This window comes from Sceloporus occidentalis, unplaced genomic scaffold, assembly GCF_023333645.1.
Source record: "Sceloporus occidentalis isolate IW3139 unplaced genomic scaffold, rSceOcc1.0.p SCAF_46, whole genome shotgun sequence".
Lineage (NCBI taxonomy): Eukaryota > Metazoa > Chordata > Lepidosauria > Squamata > Phrynosomatidae > Sceloporus > Sceloporus occidentalis.
The window spans coordinates 8029128-8054636 of NW_028317026.1; the positions used below are offsets into that span (position 1 = coordinate 8029128).

A 25509-nucleotide genomic window follows, 5' to 3' on the forward strand; every position below is an offset into this window, starting at 1 on the left:
TTTGTGTTAAACACAGACAGCAATAATAGATCACTCTCTCACCCCTTCAGCATAAAGGATTAATGCAATAATAAAGGTACAATAACAAGAATGACTTTAGCTGAAAAGCCTGTTGGTTTCAGTGGCTGCGATAATAATGAATTACTAACCAAATGTATTCTTTAAACTTTTGGTCTGTCAATCACACCTGGGAACTCTCTGGCTTTGGCTTGGACGCCCCATGAACGACAGCTGATTATGGGGCGTCTGGGGCAACGTTTGGTCTCTGGGCAGATAGGAATGGTGTTTGGCAATCTGCAGTCATTTTTCAAATCTGCTACAGGCTACTGCAATTTGGATTTTAAACCGGTTGTGCTTCACTAAATTGGCCGGGTCACTTCCTTCCATCTCTTCTTGAAGATATTAATTAAGATTAATTAATTAGATATTCCCAGTGTAGACCAAACTATTTGCTTTCTACACCCTCTAGCCGTTTTGTGCTGCCTTTGAAAGCCGTTTCTGCTAAGTAACACAACATATATCGACAAATATTGGTACTGAGCATGTGGATGCGTCAGCATACTCAAATATTTGGGATTGTTGCAGGTATCTGTTAAACTTTGGCACCTTATGTGTGTGTGTGTGTGTGTGTGTGTGTGTGTGTGTGTGTATAATAATCCAGTATGAATCTATGCTTTCCCACTAACTTTGGGGTGGTTCTTATGTCCTATTAACCCCACAAGTGAATACATTTAAGAAAAAGGGATGTTATTTCATATTTATGGGCTGGGCCTGAGTAAATGTGCCCAGATCAGTCTCACCAAATTTGCTTTTGTCTTCTGGTAGGGGACCTGGATGTTAATCATCTGTGTGATCTATGTTAAACCCACCTCAAAATGTAAAACTGGTTGACAAGCCATACACTGTCACCTACCTAACACATTCATTTTTGTATCAATTACTTTGAATTCTGTACATTCTTACTGGATTTTCTCTTAAATCCGTGTTTATTTTGTATTTGTTTTTAGGATCTGCAGAAGTGCGTGTTTAGGTTCTCAAAACATTTGAAAAAGCCCACGTCATATTGGATAGGAAGACACCTTTTCTTAAAGGCATTTTACCAGTTGTCGGCTTATTTGGACACTTTATGACTTACACAATTAATTTGCACTATGGTGAATTTTGAAACCTATGCTTTACCTTTAATTTTGCTTTCTATTGTCTAACACTTTATTACCAGCAAATAAAAGAATGTACTGCAGACTAAAGAACCCACGGTGAAGGAAGGAATCTAAGACTTGTAAAGACGCATGTCCCCATGTATCCAGACCTGAAGGTTATAATTGTCACAAAGTGCTTCCAGGATGATAGAAGGGAGATCAGTGTTTAGTACTTTGATTTTTGCTCGTTAACATGGTAAATTACAGTCTAAGAAAAGGGCATATTTTAATAGCCATGTAGCAAAGTAAAGTCCAACTTGTTTATCCACCCAGGATATCACATAAAAAAGCTCAATGAACTTTTGGCGGTGGTATAATCTTCCTCTATGCCATAGAGTTTGTCCAATCTTCTGCTATGCAAGGTGTATATAGCATAACATAAAAAATACATTTTAAATTCTATTGTTCTCCCTCCCTTAGTGCTGAGACTTTCTGCCTTAACGTAGTTTCAGGAGAGGTTTCATTTCATGATTTTATTAACCAGCCTGCAGTTAGGATTTTTCTTCTCATCTCTCCAACCAATCAAGAGAACACCTTCAAGAACATCTAGCATTTCCAGTCCTGCGTGTCTTCAGACTCATAAGTCATGGCTAGGATAACATGATCCTCAATTTCTCTGCATAGTTTGGCTCCGAGCTCCGTGTTTGGTGGAATATTACTAACGGTAACTTGTGCTGGCGTATTATAAGTGTGCATTTACTAAGGATGGAGTCTGCGGGAGATTGGTGGTTTTCCAATGTATTGTTTCAGTATGTAGACCTTGTGGAACTACTTACCTTTCAGCCCCATTACTTTCTGAATCAAGACGCCTGGAAAGTTCATCCAGGGGGATTCTAGGGATTGCTGGATCATGGGAGATTTCAAGTTGGTGTCAGAAAATGATAGAAATGTTTGAGTAATGAAAGAATGCCATCAGGCAACATCCTTGAATAAATGAATTATACATCAAAGGTTCTAGTCCTGGCTAAGAACACTTGATCTGCTATTAAAACTATCCTTTCTGGTAGGGGGTTATATGCCCTTAAAAATCCTCAATGCTATATGAGTAGTTTATGAAGTATTTTTTTTGTGTTTAAACCTACTCTTAACACTTCCATCAATCTGGACCACTGTGGAGCCTCCAGTCTAAGTGATGTTTCAGTAGTGGCCCAATGTAACTTTCTACTAATGTCTGCCAAACATTTTATGTACCGTACACAATGGACAAAGACTGTAATGGGAAAAACGATGATATAGGACACTTGTATTTATTTTCTTGTTTCTGCTTTGCTTTTTCTCTTATTTAAATGTTTATAAGCTAGTTGAAGCCAGCTTTATTTTTTCATATGATGAGTAGAATTGTGCCTTTTTGTCTTTATGTGAATAAATGCTGTACATTTTCCTAGTTTTTTTTTCTCGTTTTACTTATTACATCATCACAAAGGAACAATAAGGAAAAGTTGTAATTATTATGAGTTGGTGCTTACAGAACTATATGTATATATCATGTCTGATTTATTAGGTCTCGTGCTATCAAACAATGTGATTTACATCTAAAATCGCAGTTTTGGTGCAAAGTGGTCCCACCACCATACCAACCAACGCAATGGAAGTCAAATCATCAGGAACAGCCCATTGGTTTATATGGTGACAAGCAACAGTACTGCGGGAAAGATTTTAACAGATTATTCAATCTTTGTGTTTTTCTGAATTAACCATGTTGGTGAAGCAGATTTTAAAAGAGATCTGCATATAATGGATCAGGAAGTCACGCTCGATAAACTAGGTTGCCTAAATACCTAATTTAGCTAAAATACCTAATACCAACTGTCTAATATTATAAAAATATTAACTAGTTGCAAATAAATATATTGGGAAAATTCTCTATTGCTCAAATCCTTTTCATAAATGCAAATTATAAGCAATGTTATTAAACAAAATGCATCTTTCAAAGTTTAATATACAAAAACCCTCAAACTCAGCTGCATCAGAAGGCCATTGGAAAGAGAAGCTACACATTTTATAAGCATAATCGTACCAAACCAATTCTGCCAGTATAATCACCCTTTAGCATACTGGTATTGATTTTTATATTATTCTTAAATGTTTCCTCTGAAGTGTTTCTACTGAAATGTATTCTGAGGACCATTAAGCTGCTAAAACTTTTTAAATCTGTTGACTGGAGGGCTTTCCAGAATAGCTTATACCTACGTTAATAGGCTTGGAGTTTAGGCTTCAGGAAAGCGCCATTAATATCGTTTGAGGAGAGGTTGTGCTAGCTGTGAGTTCTGCTTTGAGGTGGTTCTTGAATCTAGGTGTGCTCAGCAGGGCCTGCTCCTAAGTAATTGTGTTTATGGCCGTCCAGTAGAAAAGGTGCATATTATTCATAAAAACAGTGGGAAACAGGAAAAGTTCACTTGGGCAGATGTGAGGCATAACATCGGGAAGTAGGGATTTCTAGGGTGTTGGGCAACGCCACTGCAATTATAACTGGAAGCATTACTAGAGAAATCTCACCATATGCTTTGTGGTTCCCTTTAATCAGGTTGTGATGGTGGTAGGGGGCAAGTTGACTAAATAAAGCGGCACACACAGGATGCATTCAGAAAAACAAATTTACTCGCATGCAGAGAAAAAAAATGCAACCAATTAAATGCCCTAAAAGAACATTTTTGAAAATGAGATTCTTACAACTGAATAATAGATATTGTGACCATGAATACTCAAAATGTCAGCCTTGTGTAGGTAGAACCCCCATTTTCCGCAAATATATTCCATTTCCATCAGAAATCAATGCATTCCCAAAATTACCTCCGTAAAAGCAATGCTCTTTGCGAAGATCCCACGGCGCAAATGGACATATCTCATCAGGGTGGCAGCTCCGTTGGTTCATTAGCAAATGTCTTTTTTTCCGAGGCACTTGCATACAAGTGAGTTTTGTTCCAGTAGATGTTTATAAAGCACCATCTGCTTCTTACCTTTCAAAACACACTTTTCTTTTTTCCCCTAAACGTATGCGATAATTTTTACAATCGCTGAGATGACAGGTTTGACATTTGAAGAGTAAATTACACTTGGTGACTAATGCAACGTTATATAGTTCCAGGAACAAAGTGACTGCAGGGGACTTCCTAACCTATATAAATCAGAAGGGCCCTGAAGTCCCATTGACTTTGAAAACATTCAGCACAGCAATGATAACTGTCAGTAGTGTATTCTGTAGAATTGCAGCTGTTATAAAAAGCCACAATACTTGTCAGTTCTTAAAAAGGCCTTGTATTTACACCTAAGCATGAATGCATGCATGAATTCTGATAGCTGGAAGAAAGCGGGAGAACTTTTGCATATCATTCTTGTTTCTTGGTAATTGTTGTGTTTGTGGTTGTAGACTAGGTGATTGTAAATTTTTTTTTAAAGTAACCTTAAAGAAACAACCCTACATAAATGAATAAAATATAAAAGTACATTTGGCCAAGGAACATCACCGCTCACATACTTATATATAATTGAACAATAAAGCCTGCAGTAAGGACTGGAGACCGGTACTCTGGCAGCGTGTATGAGTGTGCAAAGCTGGTTTTCATTACTGCCAAGCTTATTACGATAATGTGGCTAATAAAGCAGTGGTTTTCAGGGGGTTTGCCAAGGGCACAGTCAAGTCAGACACCATAAAGTGTATCGTCAAAGTATTTTAATGGAGCAGTCATGCCCCATCAATGAAGCACATTTTATGAGGCTTATTCACTAGAACGAGAGTATGCTAGGGAGCTTCAGTTCCAACTTACATTCTTTATAGTTATTATGAAGGGCCAACCCCAGTCAGCTTCTCCAGCAGGAACAGGATTAGTTGGAATTGTATAAAGTATGATTAAATCGGTGACATTTGTTTCTTTAACGGGAGTCTAAAGTCTATTTTAACTCTAGAACTGTTATAAACCATACTTTATATCGTTCCAACTAATCCAGTATGTTGCAAACCGGGTTTCTTGATGATCTGCAGAATTTCCGTGTATTAGGTGACGCACTGTTGAATGGCGCAACAATTACCTCCTCATGCTATACCTAATTATATCAGTTATTTATGGTAAACAATAAAATAAGTGGCTGCTATACAAATGCTAGTACCGTCAATGCACTTTTCATCCTGTGCAGAATCTTGTAGATCAGGTGTAGTCAAAGTAACACATCCAGTTGTTGGAAACTAAAGCTGTACAGTAGCTAGGTAACACCACTCAGGTTAAAAGTCACGGGAGTTCGGGTTTGGGAGATACTGCGTACTTTTACTCTCAAGGCTCCTTGTTAGAGCAATTACTATGGATGTCCCCTCATGGACTAAGAAATGAATGTAGCATATGTGAAAGAGGATTGGAATATGATCAAGAATCTAATTTTCTCTCCTGCGTCAACCATAAAAAGTGGTGACCATGTCCCCCAGACTTGGTCCTCTAACTTCTTCAACCCCAGCTACTGCTACAAAACAATGGAGTATTTATTTAGCAGAATCGCTACAGAAAATGTGCTTAACAATAACAGAAGACTACTGAAAGAAATTGACACAGTCGGGCAGATTTACAGTTTCCAGGAAATAGGTTAATGTGAAGTAAATAGTGCCCAAATTCAGAAATTGCCAAGCAGCTCAATTTCCTAGTGAAAATATAATATGTATGCTGACGGGTTTCAGTGTCTGCCTGAATGCTTTATTTCACAGGCTATTACTCAGACCATGGGCTACAAAGAATAAATTATGCATAATATAAACAGTGGTTTTCAAATGTTTAGTATGTACATGGATGAATATTGGTTTGAAAGAACCAAGACATAATATTTTTGTTAATGTGCTGCAGGCACAAGATTAGCCGTGCACAAAAAGTAAACATTATCTATTAATAAGGTGATAAAAAATATAATAAAAACAATACAGGAAACGAATGCAGCACCTATAAAAATACTAATTTTGATTGTGATTTAATAACTTAATTTTAATATTTGTTTCAAAATTATTTTTTTCAACAAATGGTTATTTCTATCTAAAATGACAAGTAAAAAAAATAAATTATGAATTACAAATATTTTCTCTTAGTTGCCAGGTGCATGCCGGGCCTTTGTTATGGATCAGAGCTGAAGGGTGATTTTCTCTTTTGTGATGCAAGAAGTTTGAACTGTTCAAAATAAAGAAAAAACAAAGTTATGAAAAAAACATAAAAAAAAACCCATTGCATTTGAGAGGGGTACATTCGCAAAAAAAGGGGAAAAGTGTAGTAATCTCAGCCATTCCTCCTGGAAATCTTGCACATTGATTAATAAGTGAACAGAACCTAAATGGATTTATGTCACTAATACACTTCTGCAGTAGGTTTTTTGGTCGGGATTTCAGTCAACCTCCTGAATAAGTATATGTGATTAACGCAACTGGCAATTATAGTGCATTATTTCTCTGTGGCATTGACAGGCCTGTACTTCCATGGTGGAATAAAAGGTTATAATCTACAGATGTGCTAATTTCAAGACTACATTTCAATGTCATCGTAAAACACATTACCAGCTTCAATTTAACTGGAAAATACCCAACCAGGGTAACAATGCACTATAACACTAGAAGCTTGTTGATCTACCCAACAAACTCAACTCAGGAAAGCCTGGACGGAGAGATAGAGCTTTTCAGTGAATTCTCAAAGTTGTACCAAGGTGCGCTTGACATTAAACGGAGACTCATCTGATTTTTACCCAATGTAATACTTTGGTTAATAAACCCAAAATATGGTACCTGCATGGTTAAATTATAGATTCATTCTGGGAAATGGTTTGGGTTTGTTAAGAGTTTACTGTGATGAGATCTGCCAAACTACAATAATTCTCTAGTATAAGATCTGAAACTATAAACATGCAAAGTGTGTTAGTGGACACAAGTAACAGCCAAGCTGGTGTCTTGAAAAATGTATGTAGTTGAAGTCTGCAAAGTAACGTGAGGGGACAGAAACCCTTATCTCTCTGGGACCCTAGAACATCCATCTACTGTCCAGAAAAGTCTGGTCAGAAGCGGTCTTCATGGAAGACTTGCGGCCATAACGCTGACGTGGTAACAAGGCCAAGGGACTATTTACGAAAACTCAAGAACCAGGGTAGAGGAAAATGTCAGCATGTGCTCTGGACTGATGAGTCAAAATGTTCTCCAAAGGGTGTTTGCAGGCAAAAGTAAAGCATGATGGAGGTTCCTAGGAAGTTTGGTGCTGCATTTCTGCAAACGGAGTTGGGGACTTGGTCAGAATTAATGGTCTTCTCAATGATGAGTAGTATAGGCAGAGACTTATCCATCATGCAATATCATGAGGAAGGCATCTGATTAGTCCCAAATTTATTCTGCAGCAGGACAACTCCAAACATACAGCCAAAGTCATTAACTATCTTCAGCTTAAAGAAGAGCAAGGAGCCCTGGAAGTGGTGTTTTGGCCCCACAGAGCCCTGATCTCAACATCATCAAGTATCCCTACCTACTGAGTTCCTTTAAATACCACGTGCAGGTGTACCTAGAATAATTAATGCTGTTTTTGAAGGCAAAGGGTGGTCATGCCAAATAATAATTTGATTTAGATTTTTATTCTGTTCACTCACTTTGCATTTTGTTAAATGATAAAAATAAACTAACATGTCTATTTCTTGAAAGCATTCTTGCTTTACACCTGCCTAAAATCTTTGCACAGTACTGTATATCTATCTCTTTAACCATAACGTGACTTCAAAGTCATAAACTCATTCACTGGTAGTAGTTGGACACATGGCTGGACACATGGCGCTAAGGACCAGGGGAGTATTGGGATGAACAAGTGCCGACGATTTAAAGCAGCAGTAGGGGGGTGAGGCAGAGTAAGATTTTGGGAAACATTCTGAGAACTGCATGAGCAATCATGTGGGTAGGAAGAGAAGAAGTGTACATGCATGTACATGGTATTTTGTTTAGTTTAACTATATAAGACAGCGCCACCAATTATCTTGCAAGTAGAGCGTGAAATCAGGTTAAAAGATCCCTAGTCTTTTCTGTCAACAGGTTAAACTTAATTGACTTAATGTGATCTTATAGTGTTGGTTTTTTGTCGGTAAGATATAGTAAGCAGTTAACACACCTCAGAACGTCCCTCTTGTATTACCTGTTTAGTTGCCGATAGTGCTATCTGCTCTGTTTCTTTAAGACGACTCTGAAGCCTGTTGGATTTCTCCTGATATTCCGTTAATAATTTTTGGAGCTAAAAAAAAATAAAAATAAAAAAGGCAAATGCATTTGTAACTCCATATTATGCCTGACTGAGCTCCACAGAAAGAATACAATTATATAAAGAATACACGAGAGCAGATCACCGTTTCACACGGGATTAAAAAGACACTCTAATGCTCCATGTATTCCAAACAGCAAAGCATCCGTATTAATGTACCCTGTAAGTACTCGAATGTACAAAAAAAAAATAAAAAATAAAAATACATATGTATTTACATATTACATATGTAATGTCTTTGATAGGTCAAGTATACACCAGAAAAAGTGGAAGCTCCCATCGTGTCAAAAACTAGCACAATATCTCTCTGCTTATTACTAGTTTTGGCTCGTATTATGGCTTATAAGGCAGATTCTGCTAAATAGTACTAGAATGATGATACCCAACACGCTAGTCAGCAAACACGTTAGAATTGCATTCTTTCCTGGCAAGTTCTACCTCAGCAATCACAAATACGGAAACGTAACAAAATGTCAGGATTTTAGGATTGTGCGTATAAAGCCGTTATTGTGCGCGTAATGCAATGTGCACGTGTGTGTGAGGTGCACTGTAGGCACATCCTAACCACACATCTATGTATATATTTATGCCAGATGCATGTGTCATTTCATCAGTAAATTTGCCAAGATTTGAGCATTGAGAACGTAGTCTGACTTTAGTCTACATAATACAATAGTAGTTAATAGCAGCAAGAAATGTCACAAACGTCACCTCAAGGTTTTTTTCATGTGCACTTTCTATCTGGGACAGTAATTCTCCATTGCACTTCTTTTGGTGATTTAGTTGACTCCTACAAATTAAGAAAAAAAAATACTCATCACCAAAAAAATAATCCACAATTAAAGTGAAATTTCGCAAACAACACGCTCGTGGAAGACCTATCGGGCTCAGTCTATCTGCTAAAGAGCAGAAACTGAATAACTTGAAATGGGAAATATTAAGTCCTTTAAACATATGACTCAATGCCAATGGAATGTCTGAAGTAACAGCTGTATCTGGCAATGGAATAACTCGCTTTATGGAATAAGAAGTGGAAGCAGTTTATCATGTTACTCCTCTTTAGAGCTGGTTTCACCATTATTCGGTGAACTGACATACTCCATTGCTAGTGAAATACTCAAAGTGTGATAATTGCCCCAAGTCTGGTTTTATGTATGACCCCACTCCAGCCGACACATTGTGCATAGTGATCTTCAGCTTGTGTGCAGCTCCTCAGCCATGGAAAACAGTGTTTGCGCTGATGTTGTGCTGACTCGGGAAAGTCCTATACATCGGTTCCAGGACAGTCAACATTCTTATGAGATTGTGGAAATACTCCTCCGGTTGATTTTTCCATGGATAGCTGTATTAACCATTGTTCTATCAGTTTAACATGCCGGCACCAGAGCGAAGCTGCGGGTGATCAACTACACAAACTGAAAGTATCTTTAGTAATTGTGTGATCCATCAACTGGCCAGATAAGATAAAACGGCTAAGAGATGAGAAGAAGCTATAATATGTCCCGCAGAGTCCAGAGATATAGTGAGAAATGATAAAGTAATTTCCACTCCATCCCAAGAGAAGTACTTCTGTACTATTATATCACAATTTTTTCTAATTTATTATATTTGTCTTTTCCAGCTGTTAAATAAAGACATGAATCTATCTCTGCCTCTTCTCAATGGAGACTGACTTTATGGCCTTATGTTTTACATATTCTTCACAGACTGTTGGAGGACTAAAAGACCACTTGCACACCTGAGCAGTGTTTTCTCAAATTGTGTGCTTCTCCCAACCATCCATATTTTCAGGCACTGTCCCGCTTTTACAGGCAGTAGGGATTATGTGCCAAATGGCGAGATTGCAGCTCCTACGTGGCTACCTCATGATGTTCTGAAGCTGGGCTGTCCTTAAATCTGCCGCTCCTACCTTTGACAATGAACCTCCCTTCTTTGGTCATACACCCCCACCAACACCCGGTTATACCTGTCCGTCACAGTGTACATGGTTATGTCACCCATTCTATTTCATATTTTATTGAAGGGTGGTGTTCATCAGACCTCGCACCTGTCCTGATCCGTGTAGAATCAAGCCGATATTGGGGTCACATTGCAGTGTGCAGTAGAGCAAATCCACAGAGCGTGCTAACCATGAAGGTAAAGGCTAGGGTAGTGCAGAGAGGCTGTGTCTGTGGATTGGGGGGAATGTTGGGAGGTACGATTCACTATGTAGAAGAAGTCACATGGTTTAAAGAGCCAAACATAGTAGACCTTAAGCTTTGAAACTCCTCTATCAGTATTTTCACCCTGAGATCAGTAACTCTGTATCTAATCAAATTACAAGCGCGTTACCTCCTTACCCCTTGTTTCTGTAAACCAAATTGTTATGTTATTTACTACTTATGTCCCGTTTACCCATTGTACAGCCCTGTTAAATATGATGGCGCTATATAAAACAATAAAAATAATAATATAACTATACTAATTTTCGATTGTTGAGCATTAATCATGCTTGTTCTTGGTCAATATTATGATTCTAAATGGATATCCCTAAAAGTAGAAATTGTAGCGAAGTGTTTCTTTTTTGCTTTTAAAATGAAAACGGTTCGAATGAAGTCTTGGGTTTTTTTTCCCTCTTACAACAGAGTTATTAAGAAATAAACCGTTCACTTTTTATAGTTTGGCAAGTATGTTTAGTATCTGCAAGCTGTAATCTGAATGCGCAGAAAACAAGTTAAGCCAGATGTATTTTATATTGAGGGAAAAACACAGGAAATAAGTCCAGTTACTCTTGGTGAATATGGATTTCTGTACTGTGCCAGTTTCTGCAGCTGTCTCGCACAAACCGAGAAAGACGTTAATGTTTGTTTGAGTTGTTCAAATAAACGGTTAGATGCCAAGCACAGGAGATATACCGACGTGGCTACTGGCTACACAACAGTAGTGTTCCTATATACCGCAAGACATAACATTTTATTATGTTCTTAAACTGAGTGGTTGTTTGGGCAGGGGAAAAAAATGAAAATAATAATTAAAAATAATAATATAGCTTTATTTTCACCTTGCCCAACTGAACCAGTTCATAAACAGTTCTTTAAAATGAAATATATCCATCTGACATCGATCCTCTAGTGTTCTTACCCAAGGAGGAAAGATCGTTGGCGGTCTGAACATGTTCCTTGTATATAGCTCTGCTTCTGCTTTCTTTATTTTGCTTTTTTGCTTTAAGTACTGCTCTCATTGTATCATTGATGTTATCTATGTACCAATGGACTTTTTTTTTTTTATATAAAATGTATATTTTGTTTGAATCATTGTTTTGTACAATATCTCATGGTTATGGAAACTGACTACTCCTTTCATAAATGTGGCTTTTTTTCTTGTATTATTACAAAATGCAATAAAAATAAAATAGAAATGTTTACAGCTGGCACATGACAATGATGGCTGATAAAGCAGATCGGGTTCTGCAGTGTGCTGGGTGTATGAAGCCGAACACTGAAAAAGTGTCATTGGTGGCCACTGCCCTTAAAGTCCCAAACCGGTCCTGATGAACCATATCTAAAACAATTAATTTCATGGTCTGTACGTTGGGCTTTTTATACGGAAAAAAGCTCAATTTTTAAACATATTAAAAAAAATGTAACTAATCAAAATGTAGAAGGGCTTATGGATTCCTAAAATATCAGACATGAAAACGAAGAATAATAAAAAAAAAACCTTCAATATGCAAAATGCTAAGAAGCAGATGCAACTGACAATAGACTCACTCAATGCGTCGCGGAGATACAAGTTCTATTAAAGCCGCTGAATGTTTCAGAGTGAATGCCTTTTCCATAACAATTTAAAAATCTGGGCAATAATCCAGATCAGTCAGTGAATGATTTACAAATCTCTTTAAATACAAGAAGAGGAAAAATGAGAATATGTTATATATATATATATATATATATATATATATATATATATATATATATATATATATATATATATATATATATACACGCACACATATATATATATACATAATATACACACACGTATACATATACATATATATATATATATATATTATATATATGAAGAAATGGGGACAGACAGAGCGGTTATTTAAATTCATGATTTTGGTTTAATATATAAATATTTTTCCTATGGTATAGTGCAGTTGAGGGTCACAATATACCGAAGCAGTATAAATAACACTGCAACATTAAATTCTGCTGACCAAGTTTTTAATTAACATACCTTGGAAAAGCAAAACACTTGGATGAGCTTCAAGCCTCAGCAAAAATGTCAGCTAAAGGGCATTGGAAATGAAAGAAATGTGTGCGTAATGTGTATTTGTAAATACAGTGGAAATTTGTTAGCGCTTGTCACGTGGCATTCAGTTTCTTTTCCACATTTGTTAAGTAGGCAAAACAGGAAGGAAAATATTTCCATAAGTAGATAAAAATAGAGCCGGTGTCATAATGTAGAGCGGAGAGCACGCCACGTCACACATGGCTTAGTCTCATGCTAATGATAACGACTTGGCACAGCACCACTTATTTACACGGGCACTGCCTGCCGTGTTAACCCTTTTATTACATGCCTTCAGTAACATTTGCCACGTTCTTACAGTTTGACCCTCTTTTTCTTCTTCTTCTTTGATATAAAGGGGTACTGCCACTGTCACAGTCCTGATGGCAATACATTATTTTATTAAAGCTACCTACAGCTTGTGCTTTCTATTAAGCAATCAGCGGGTATTGTCTGGGAGATATTTAGTTTCACATTTCACCCCACTAAAGCGCTGACTGGCTTATCAGTGAAGCATCTAATCAATTTTCTTTCTTGAAGTTCTAACTTCTCCCAACGTTTCAAAGGTCTTAGCAACATAGCAATAATCAGCATTGTTCATGGGGAGGAATAATCATGCAGATCCGTTTTTGCTTTCACTGTAAACTCGTAGGCTTAACTGGGAACGTCCGGGGTAGGATAGCCACAGCATTCACTCTTTTGGAAAAGGGGCTTTGTGAAAGGGGTGAGTCGAGCCCCAGGCAGCCTTTGGTAGGATGGACAGTAGGAGGAAGTAGGAGAGAAGAAAAAAAAAATTTTCTGTGAAAACTGATATTTCATCATGATCAGGATTCACAATTTAACAAACTTCTCCATACTGCTCTATAGGACCCTTCAACTTCGTTTGGGGTGTATTCACTAAAGGGAAAGATGCAAGGAGAGTTTGCAGGACAGTTGTGGTCATAACTCCTCAACTTTACTATTTATTACGAGGAGCCAACACTGGCATGTTTAGGAGACTTATCCTCAAAATCTGTGATTGACATTGTGGTTTCTGAAAGGGGCATCTATCTCACAGAGCTTGTCAGCTGAGGTAGTATCTACTCTGTTCAGAGCAGGGACTCGATCAACTTTATTTATCACCGTGTTCATCACGCAGTGCTTCTATTCCTCAACTCTTTGGGATCATTTCAATAGAGTTCTTTGTCCTTCCATAAATTTCTGCCCTATCTACATATCCTTCTAGCCGAGGTGATGGCTAAGTGAGCTACAAGCCATATCTATAAGAGATCCCCTATTGAAAATATCAGGGGAAAAAAGGTATTATTTTTTTTTAACACTTCCTCTAGAGTTTTTTTCCCGTAAAGTTACAAATTTCCATAACACTAATCTTCCCACATCCCAAATCCTGTATCTTGTACTGAGAGGCATCTTAATTTGCTAAACATCTGAGAAGACGTCTAGTGTATCTTCAGAGGACCACATCATTGAGAGTAGTTTCTAACCTTATTACCTTCCCAAGACATTGGACTTCTCCATACAAAAGCACTCAGGAACTCTCTGGGGCTTGCCAAGTCACAGTAAATTCAAAAACCTGCCGCTAAAAAAGGAGCCAGGTCACGGATTGCCAGATCCACGCTCTGCTTAGTAAGGAAAGGTCAGATGACACCTTAGTATGCAGGGTGATATTTTTTGCTGCGTATTATCTCGTAAACACAGGCACATGGGAAAACACTGCATCCCCCTCCTCCATTACAAAAAGAACTGCGTTGGCAATAAGGTCTGCAGACCATCTCTTTACATGCAGGAGAATCAACACTGACAGTCTGTTCCACCGCCCTGAAAAGGAAACTTGGTTATCATGGTAATAAATCATAACTCTGATGTCCCTTTGATAAATCACTGATTCTCAACATGAGGCACTTGTTCAAATCATATAACAGGTTCTGCTAAGAGTACGGACATACCGAAGGTTTAGAATCCTCTTTTCAGTGTTTTCTGCTAGTTTTTGGGCCTCTGCTTTCCATCTGTTGGTTGTTTTTTGCTGAGTCTCCAGTAGCTTCATTAGGTCATTGACACTTTTCTGGTTTCTCTCTTCCACCTCTTTTAGATGGACTTCAAAACCTTGTTCCTTTGCAGAAAATTCATAGGCCATCGTTTGGACCTAATGACAATAAACGTTATCATTATTTGGTGTTTTGGATACAAATTGGGTGCCATCAATTGTGGCAGTCTCTGCGTTACATGATTACATGTGAAACTCCCTAGAAAACAAGAGTCAGATCAGGTGCACACAAACATAGGCTAGGCGTCCTTCTCTTATATATGCAAATATTTTTGATTTCCAGCCCAAACACTGTTGGAAAAATGTAACAACAGTGTGAAGCATTGAGCACAACCACTGGTACACAAAAACTAGACAAGCCCTAGGATGCAAACAAAGCCAGTCTTCTCATGGCACTTCATAAGAACAAATAGTGTTGATTATAATCAGATTACAGCGTATAATAATTACTCTTCACGGCTCCAACTGAATGCTGGCATTGTTCACACTTCCTAATCCCCCCACACTCGCCATCTGTCTGTTTGGGTGTTTGGTAAAATTCATTTTGGAGTTTATGGAATTCATAGGAAACAATTCATTTGCTAAATTACTAAAACGTAAGAATAAAAATATCCAGACTGCACTAGTACAATTGGTTTTAATCAGGAAAACACAAAGTATATGTAAAAGTAAGTGGGCATAGTCTTTGTTTCAATGAAATTATCAGCATGTCTGGGCTGTGCGCTTGATTGTTATATTAGATGTCCGCACAGCTGCAGGATCCTCATCACGATATGGCAAACTCTGCACACATTGCATAGCCACCCCCCAAAAAATCAGCCTTCTTTACCCAGCTGAAAAGCATTCTTCACTGTAGGTTATAGTAAAATAAAAACCCTTCATTATTATTTTGCCACAAATGCAGATCTGTATTTGTACGATTGCATTGTTAAGTCAGCTACGAATTCATTATAAAATGCTACTTTTTGCTGCCATTTTATTCACATTTGTAAAATATATTAAATAAATTCTCTTTCGATCTTTGCATCTCATACTGAAGGAATTTTCTTCTGTTTAACAGGGTTTTTTTTTTTAATGTAAACATGTATATACATGCACAGACCGTGATCAGATATATCAGTACCTGGAATGTAATCTTTTGTTGTGCGTCCATTGACGATTTTTTCCACTCCTCAACTTCTTTCATTAACTGCTCATTCTCCTGCAGAAGTTTCAGTCTATCTTCACTTAGAGAACTATAGTTTACTCTTTCGGTTTCTAAAATGTTGCTCAGCTTTTGTATAGTCTCTTGACTACGAGACAACTCCTCAGTAGAGCTGAAAATGTACAATGACACAAATTATTACTCAGCTCTTAAAACATCAGAAGCATCACCTTGTCTTTCCAGAAGGGACACGGTTAGACTCCTTGTCTAAAACATTATGGTGTTGGGTATTAGCACTGGCCCTCAACAACACAGGAAGATAATTTATTAAAACAATCTAGCTTCTATTATTCTATCCCAGCAGTCTAGGAGAAAAGAAAACTATCACACCATTTAATTCTATCCTGTACTGTATAAGCCACCTGAGCTATAACCAATCGTTAAGTGTATACTACGCATCTAGGGGCCTCAGATCAATGGGGTCTCTGATTCACGCAATTTGTCTGGAAACAATGCAATGATCAAATTGGACAGGGCATAATAGTGTCATTTTTCAGTTGCTAATTCAGGAGAACAGCAAAGGTCAATGAAAAATTAACCACAGGGTTCTTCAGGTAGCCAGAAACTAGACAGAAAAATATGCCCTTCACAGGGAATTACAGTTGTAACTGTAATCACAGCTTTTGAGAAAAAAAGTGGCATTACATATAGATTTATGCAGCTGAAAAGAGGAAAGTGATAAAAAAGTCTGGTATAAAAAAAAAAAAAAAAAAAAAAAGAATGAAAAGAAATACTACCATAAAAAAGGATGAGAGCTATAAAGTAGTAAGCTGGAAGTTATGATCTTCTAATGGTTATTTTTCTTCAGGGTGGTTTAAACCTTCTATGACTTTGCACATTAGTTTTGGTAAATAAAATGTTACATTACAAGCAAAATGGGAAAGGAGTAAAAACGTATTCGCAAATTTAGAAATCTATTCAATCGGGAAACGCACCAAAAAAGATCAACTGAGTATGCTTGCTAACATTGACCTTACATTGCATATCCAGGATTTTACCAGCGCACTATCCCTGGTATTTCCTAGCCTGTTCCTTCAGAATCTCCCATACTGACTTTTAAGGCTCCCGGAAAGCAACCTATTCTCCTAATAACCTGCAACCTGAAAGAAACCATCTGTTTTCCCTTCGAGATCTTCGCGCGGCTGACTTCTCCACATTACCCTCGCTGCAATCAAATCATCTTCAGACAGTCTTATGTCTCATTCTCCTCAACCTTCTAACAGTATGTAAAGTTCTCCTCTTCTTCTTCTGTACTACACTATATGTAATGCATGTAAAATGTAAGCGTAAGCATCAGCCACGATACTCATTCTCAATTCCATGTTTGTATCAATGAACCTATGAAGCACATCAGTGCACAGACCTAAGAGGGTCACCCAACAAAGATGATTATCTGTAGGCAACAAGTGGGACATATCAAATATCCAAATTATTGTCTTGTAAACTTGTTGCCATAAAAACAGAGGGTGTGTGAAATAATTTGTAACCGCTCAATGTTATATGGTTTGATTGTCATTGTGTGCGCTACCACAGGACAGTCTAACCATGTAGGAATGATTTGGAAATGATGGGCAATATAATTGTTCTACCCCAAACCGAGCACAATAAACTACTTTCTTGGATCAGATTCCATATATAGTCACGTCTTTTGCCCAGTGCATACGCATTAGCCTATATAACAGCTTACTTACCACTAGGATGGGCAAGTTATACTATCTATTGTACCTAAGCATTAAAACAGATCACGCATATCAGATGTTGGTCTTTAACATAGTGCAGATACCTGGTATACGCAGGTGACTTATGGGCCTTATCTAATCTTTTGAACAATTCCTTAAAGGTAGGTTAATCTACATTGTCATCTCAACTAATTCACACTGCAGGACTTTTTTTTGTAATTGTAAGTGTTGGGTCTATTTACTTCAGTTCCAGTCGTTTTAATTTGTTTTGTGTCGTGTGCAGGCTTATCTGGAGGTCATCTTTGGCACGCTCTGCAATCAGACAACGCTGATGTAGTTCTTCAACTTTTCTATGATCTTTTTCACTCATCTGGCTTTCTCGATACAGCTGTGAACAAAAAATCCTTTGTGTCAAGTAAAGCTTACCATAAACGATGGCAACATGCTTAGTAGATAAAAAAAACAAAGTATAGAATCTGGTTGCTCATAAACAGATATCACGGCAAAAGATTTTGATGGGTAAAATTGCTGTGATTTGGGAAAAGATAAGGAAAATGGATGAAAACTGCTTGATGGTTCTGAATGTCTGCCTTATAACGTAAAATGTATAAGAGTATATGTTTGTAAATAAGCGCTCACATTTCATTCAGATTTATTTTTAGCATTTGTATGAAAAACACTATATGGACCATGGCTCTGTCCTCTTCATTGGCATCTTCACCCAAACTTGGAAACATGCTAAAATGCACAGAATAGAGGTAGATGGAACAACCCAACAATATTCTCCTTACGTCTGGGTCGGTGAGGTGGCCAAAGAGATAAGTGCACCCATAGGCAGCCCACTAGTGGAGACGAGAACGTGGCAGGGTCACGTAACATGATGTCCTGTGACCCCCGCGGTAAAATCGCTGCTGCTCTTTAGAAAAGGCCAGAAATATGGTAAGAGAGAAAATGAGCGAGGCAGTAAGCGAGCGTATACAGTATGTTTCTTAGAGTGAGTGTGTATATTGGCATGAGTGTGTATATGTAAGAGTAGGGCTGCAACAACTAATCGATAAAATCGATGATAATCGATAATAAAATTCGTTGGCAACGAATTTCATTATCGATTAGTTGAATCGATTTTTATCGATTATAAAATGAGGGTTTTTTTCAGGAGCAAATGCTCTGAAAAATACCCCTCGTGTTATAATCCATTAGTGTGACTCACAGGAGTCACAGCAGCAGTTGCTACTTACAGTTCCTCCCTGCAGTCACTGCCGATTGGCCCGCCCACTTCCTTTTTCCAGTCCCTCCCTGCAATCGCTGCTGGAGAAAGAAAGGGGCGGGGCCAATCGGCAGTGACGGTCAGGGAGGAAGAAAGGGGCGGAGCCAAATGCCCGATTGGCTCCGCCCATTTCTTTAGCATCGCCATGGCTGTGACACTCATCTAACTGTGAGTATAAAATTAATATTTGGGCTGCTGAAAGTTAGGGGAGGTGGGGGTTAACTTAGGGGCAGGTATAGTTAATGGGGTGTTTAGGGTTAACTTAGGGCCAGGTATAGTTAATGGGGTGTTTAGGGTTAACTTAGGGCCAGGTATAGTTAATGGGGTGTTTAGGGTTAACTTAGGGGCAGTTATAGTTAATGGGGTGTTTAGGGTTAACTTAGGGGCAGTTATAGTTAATGGGGTGTTTAGGGTTAATTTAGGGGCAGTGGTGATTGATGGGGTGTTTAGGGTTAATTTAGGGGCAGTTGTGGTTGATGGGGTCTTCAGGGATAATTTAGGGGCAGTTGTGGTTGATGGGGTCTTCTCTTCAGGATTAATTTAATGCTGAGGACTGAGGGTTCATTTAATTAATTTAATAAGGTTAATTTAAGGTGCAGTTAGAGGTAAAGGGGGGGCAAACTGAGGGGAATCTTTTATTTATAAAAGTATTGTGTCTGTGAACGAGTCTGCAAATCCTATGAGGGCACTATGGCATATCAGGGGGGTATACGGCATACCTGGGGAGGACTGAGTGACATATCTGGGGGTATAAGGCATATGTGGGGAGGGCAGTGTGGCATGTCGGGGAGGGCAGTGTGGCAAGCCTGGGCTCAAATATGCATAACTGGGGGGCAGGTTGGGGAAATAAAAATGAAAAATTTAATTTTTTTATCTGATTAATCGATTAATCGAAAAAATAATCGGCCAACTAATCGATTATGAAAATAATCGTTAGTTGCAGCCCTATGTAAGAGTGTGTGTTAATGTGAGAGGAAGTGTGTGTTGTAGGACACGCAAGTGTGTTTTGATAATAATAGAATAGCTGTTTATACATTAAGAGTAAAAGTAGTGCCGTCATCACAGCAGCCAATGGAATGTTTCTGCTGAATTATTCTTATATAACACTCCTTAAACATTACAGTATTCATATTCTACAGTGGTACATTATAAAAATAGCTAAAAACATGTTTTAACGTTTCCTGTCATCAGAAAGATATCCTGGCACCAATATATAGTGATAATCACTTCACTAGCAAATGGATAGGTGATTCACCATTACATATATGCAGTGAGCATAGCAAACACGTGAGTTAATACTGACAACCTGCAGACTACTTTTACTATTTATATCAAAAGAAAAACATCATATTTTAGTGCTTTATACATTTATATTTATGTAATATTCTGTATCTAATACTCTAGTTGCACTATGGGCCCTGCATTTAGGTAGAAAGTAGGCCCTTACTAATAATTTAATAATAAAAGATTAATTTACAGTACATGCTTGTGATTCATTTTTTCCCCTCTTTTTTTTCCCCTACATAGACATCTAGTCATAAGAACTTGAGACCTGCAGACCTGTCATAACACAGGCAAACTTGTTATAACCTAACTTGTGTCAAACAACAGTTTTCATGTGTAAATAATCATATTTGTGTGAATGTGCAAGGTTCGGTATTAAAACAGTATTACCTTTTCAAGTTCTTCCTCTATGAAACGCTTCTCTCTTAAAGCACGCTCAATTTGGCTTTGTTTTTCTCCACATTCCTTAAAAATAGAATATATATTATCAGCAACTGCAATTGTAATGTCCCTTCAGTAAGAAACGTAAAGGCACAGAGTCAAAAAAATACTTGCTTTGACTCAAATAAATTCTATTACACATTTCCAATATCCATAAAATTGATGAATAAACCCTGCCAGGTTTATTTTATGCATGATTCTGTACATGGGTAAATGTTGTTAATCCTCCGGTATATAATGAAGACTGGGTAAAATCAAGCTTGTGTATTATACACACAAAAGGTAAAGGAAAATGTTTATATAAGTCATGTGTTAAATACCAGCTCACACTAACAAAGTGTCTTCAGTTGAATCTCTTTGGCAGCTGTCTGTACCAACACAGACCAATATGCCATCAAGCTGAAAGATGTTGTCCACAGATGCACTATACAGGGCAAAAGGAAGCTGGGGGTTTATTATAAAGAAAAAAATAGGTGAAAAAACATGTAGCTGTTCCTGTGAAATTGTTCTCGTTTACTAAAGTAAATGAAAAACACAAAAAAATAAAGCCTACACAAAAGGCTATACAAAATGAGGGCATCAGCATGTTAGATGGGTCCAAAACAAATAGAACATGTATGAACGTATAAATTAATATTCTGACTTATTAGAGTACTTCCCTAAAAGAGCAGAGTCACAGGCACAGCCTCTCCCCTGCTCCTCCAATCATCGGAGTGGGTGTGTCTGGAAGCTCCGCCCTTTTGTGCAAGTGCGCCCGGAGTCAAGGGTGGCCGCACAGGGACAACCAGAAGACAGAAGGAAGAAGACAGAACAAGAAGATACAAGAGAAGAAACGGTGCTGCGAGAAAGGAGATTAAAAATATCTAAACCCTGGTAATAGGCCGTACGCCTAATTTAAACATTTAAATGAGTGGGGAAAAGTACGTATAAGGGACTACAATCTCATCAATACGGTATTTTTTGTCAATACAGACTTTATGTTGTGTACACTATTTCTTGACCTCTTTACTAAATGTAAACAAAATTCTAAAAGGCATCTAAAAGATTACTTAATAAAACATCCAAATCTCCCCACATTAAGTATTCCCACCATATTCGATAGGAAAGATACATACCATTTGTAGTGCTGTAATGTCTTCAGTCAAACGTGAAATCTGTACATTAGAATGTTTTCTCGCCTTCTCTACCTGAAATATCAATTTTGTTTATAATTTACACACAATATGGTACCATCTGTAGAAAAGTTTACAGATGTACATAAACCAAGTATGCTCTCTGCATTAAATTACAAATTAACCTTTAAAAGAAATGATAGCTTTCAAATAAGTTAAAATATAATTTTTTGTAAATCCCTTATTTTGTTTCCTGAAAGATGAATCACATGACATCCACAATATTGCATAAAATGTTACACATACACACATATATTATACCCACACTGATCAGCCATAGCATTATGACCCCCCCCCTTGTTGCCACCAAAACAGCCCTGACTCGTCAAAGCATGGACTCCTCTAGACCTCTGAAGGTGTGCTGTAGTATCTGGCACCAAGACGTTAGCAGCAGATCCGTTAAGTCCTGTAAGTTGCAAGGTGAGGCCTCCATGGATGCATCCTGGTGCCATGCGTTCTCCAGGTAAGCGACACACATGTGATGTAAAAGAAAATGGGATTTATCACACCAGGCCACCTTCTTCCATCACTCTATGATCCAGTTCTTATTCTCATGTGCCCACTTTCAGCAGTGGACAGGGGTCAGCATGACCACCTTAACCTTTCTGCAAACGCAACAAACTGCGATGCACTGTGTGTTCCCACACCTTTCTATCAGAACCAGCATTATTATTTTTATAGCAATTTAAGCTACAGTAGCTCGTCTGTTGTATTTGATCACACGGGCCAGCCTTCGCCCCCCACATGCATCAATGAGTCTTAGCTGCCTAGAGGTACTGACACTGCAGACTGGGAACAACCCACAAGAGGTTTTGGAGGTGTTCTGACCCAGTTCTCTAGCCATCACAATTTGGCCCTTGTGGAAGTCGCTCAGATCCTTCGGCTCGCCTCCATAACGAAAACCTACTTCAACTTCTCAAAGGGTTCTTCTTTATCTCAATTGTTGGTTTATCCTTTGTCTTGGCCTAGTTGATAAGGTTCAAAAACCTTGAGATATCATGCCTTGCCTCTCCACCAAGGACACAGGCCACCTGCCACCATGTAGGGTTGGATTCACATTGCTTTGATTTTTGCCAATACTCGTTTAAGGATGCATTCTCCCTCTAAAATACAATTTTAAGGTAGGTGAGACAAAACAAGATATAGGAATCTAGTTGTAAAATGTAAAACTTATTTAATATTATGAGTAAAGTCCTCACACATAAGTCGTTCCTCCTTTCATGATACCATTTTTATTTAAGAATTAATGTGTTGCTTTAAATATAAAATTAAGAAATCAGTGTAACTGCATGGAATCAAGGAAGCAAAAACTGTTCTATGGGTTCAGATCCTGTTGTAAAGAGGTATTATTCCAAATGACTGCAAGACTATTTCTAGAAGCAAAATACCTACAGAATCAATTCAGCTTTGGGGTTAGCGTAAGTATGTTGTGTGATATGATATTATAATGTGTTCCCCTCCTTTTCATTTAAAATGCATAGCTATTGTTTGGCTACATCAAACAGAGATAAAAGAAACCCAATGTCTTCAAGCAAAGAAACAAAATGTCATCAAACAGTGTAAGAAACTATTAGCATTGCTTAGAAATACTTTCCCCACAAATCACATCAATCTTTCTTCACAGAAAATTATCCGAAGAGCCAGGTAGACTTAGAAGGAAGCTTGATGTATAATATTTAATGTGACAGATTTTTTTTAAATAAAATAGACTTATTTAGTGTACATTGTACTTGTCTGTTTACTGCTTTTAATAAGACATTGTAAAGGGAATAGAGTAAAAATGTGCATTTAAAACAGAATAAATTAGCAAGATGCTAAGTAAAAGTCATTTGAACAAAATGTGATTTTCTTAAGCGAAATACTGAATTAATTAGCGTTATAAAATGCAATTAATATTCAGTAATTAAGTCAACTTGAAATCAAATAAGATTGCCAACATAAAACCGCAGTCTTACGTCACAAAGTAACATATATGAATAGGAAGTTAATATTTCCTGATTTTTAAAAAAAAAGAAAATCAGCCATAAATGCAGAGCAATTTGTTCCAATTAACCGATGATTTCAGTGTGTTCAACAGACACGTTTTGTCCTTTTCCGGCTATGACTGGTTCCAAAGTTGGCAACTGACCCAGGCTGGCACAGGCATCAACTAATTAATATTTTCCAAAAGTGCAATTTGCTGAGGCAGCTATGGTTAAAATTAGTTTAAAAAAAGCCTATAATATAGTTGTATGAATGTACACATACACATATATACACATATACACATACACACAGAGCGAAAGAGCGAGACAGAAAATAAGAAAGTGAACAGCCAGTTGGGATTTATTTGCTTCTGGTCCATGACCAAAAACAAAAATAATCACCCCTTTAGCAGCCTATCAGTGTCGCAGTGAAAATTGACAACCGTATTTTTCGTACGACTTCCAACAGCGTTTAAAATGATTTCGGAAACATTTGTTAGAACGCATTATTTCTATAGGTTTATTGCCAGCTCAAACTAGAGTGTAAAAACTGAACATTTCTCGTGGAAACAGAGCAGACGTGCTTATTAGGTGCCTTTAATGGATTTAGGCTCTAAAAGGAAACCTATCAAAGATTATTTTTCTCAGCACTCGTCAATTAATCCACTCTTACTCCATGTATTTTGCATCTACCCTGCAAAGTTGGAGCCAGCTGGCCCGATTGAAACGAGATGCACTACAGTTATGCAGGCTAGCAAATTTATTGCAACAGAGTTTCGTTTAAGGAGAAGTACGATGCTTGTTACCCTGTAAAATTCTCCCAAACACATTTTATGTTAAGTGCTTAAAGAATCATTGAGTTGTAAATTATTTAAAAAGTAAACCCCGATTATGGAATATTAAAATGTTATATGCGATAGCTAAGTGAACGTAAAGATTATGTGATATTATTTCCCACAGAGACGTCCCTTGCGTCCTCGCGCTGCCATCCCCGCACTCCCGCTAGTCCTGCTCCCAGAAACCTCTAACGACCCTGCAGTAGAAGCTCGGCCGCTCCCACCGACCGCGCAAGCTGAATAAAGACAGAATTATTTGAGCAAGGTAAGAGGGAGGGAAAGCTGTAAGAGCAGGAGAGAAATAATGGGGGCGAGAGCTGAGGGAGAATAAGATCTGTGAGACCCAAGGTAGAGGGAAAGTTGTGAGTGAGAGAGGAACAGCTATGAGAAGGGAAAGCTAAGAAAGAGTGCAGGAGAGTGAATATCTCTATATGGATGTGAAAGTGTATGGCATTAGCATATGTCAGAATGTGGCTATGCTGTGTGTGCATGTGTCAGTGTATACTGTTGTAGCATGTGTGTGCGTGTTACTGTATGGTGTAAGAATGTACGTGTCAGTATTTGGTGTAAGAGTGTCAGGCATAAGCCTTGGTTAGTGGAACCTTGGAAAGCTAAGGAGAGGGTGAGTGTGTGTATATAGGTTAGTCTATGGTGTTGGTGTGAGTGGGTATTAGGGCAACTGTAGGGAAGCATATTTGTCTACACCTCTTCCAGCTGCACAGGGCACTTTAAAGGCTCCTGGGTGCTCCCCATGATACAAGTGGCCCCCCTTTAATATGAGAGAGAAAAAAAAACCATAAGCACCAGTAAGTTGAGAGTGGGGGTAAAAGGTATATATATGTCAAGATATTAATACCATATTTATAAAATAATATGTACTATTACACCCATACATTA

The 25509-nt window shown here is 37.9% G+C and overlaps 1 protein-coding gene across 1 annotated transcript; it reads right to left on the reverse strand.

The window, feature by feature from the left end:
- Positions 1 to 6283: 6283 nt before the first annotated feature.
- LOC149289394 (sodium channel and clathrin linker 1-like) lies at positions 6284 to 21827 on the reverse strand (the record flags this gene model as incomplete). Its single annotated transcript, XM_089490755.1, has 8 exons — positions 6284 to 6337; positions 8321 to 8416; positions 9155 to 9233; positions 14668 to 14864; positions 15889 to 16081; positions 17891 to 18036; positions 20590 to 20664; positions 21756 to 21827. Coding segments are annotated over 8 exons (912 nt in total), but the record flags the coding sequence as incomplete, so codon positions are not given.
- Between the last annotated feature and the right edge of the window lie 3682 nt (positions 21828 to 25509).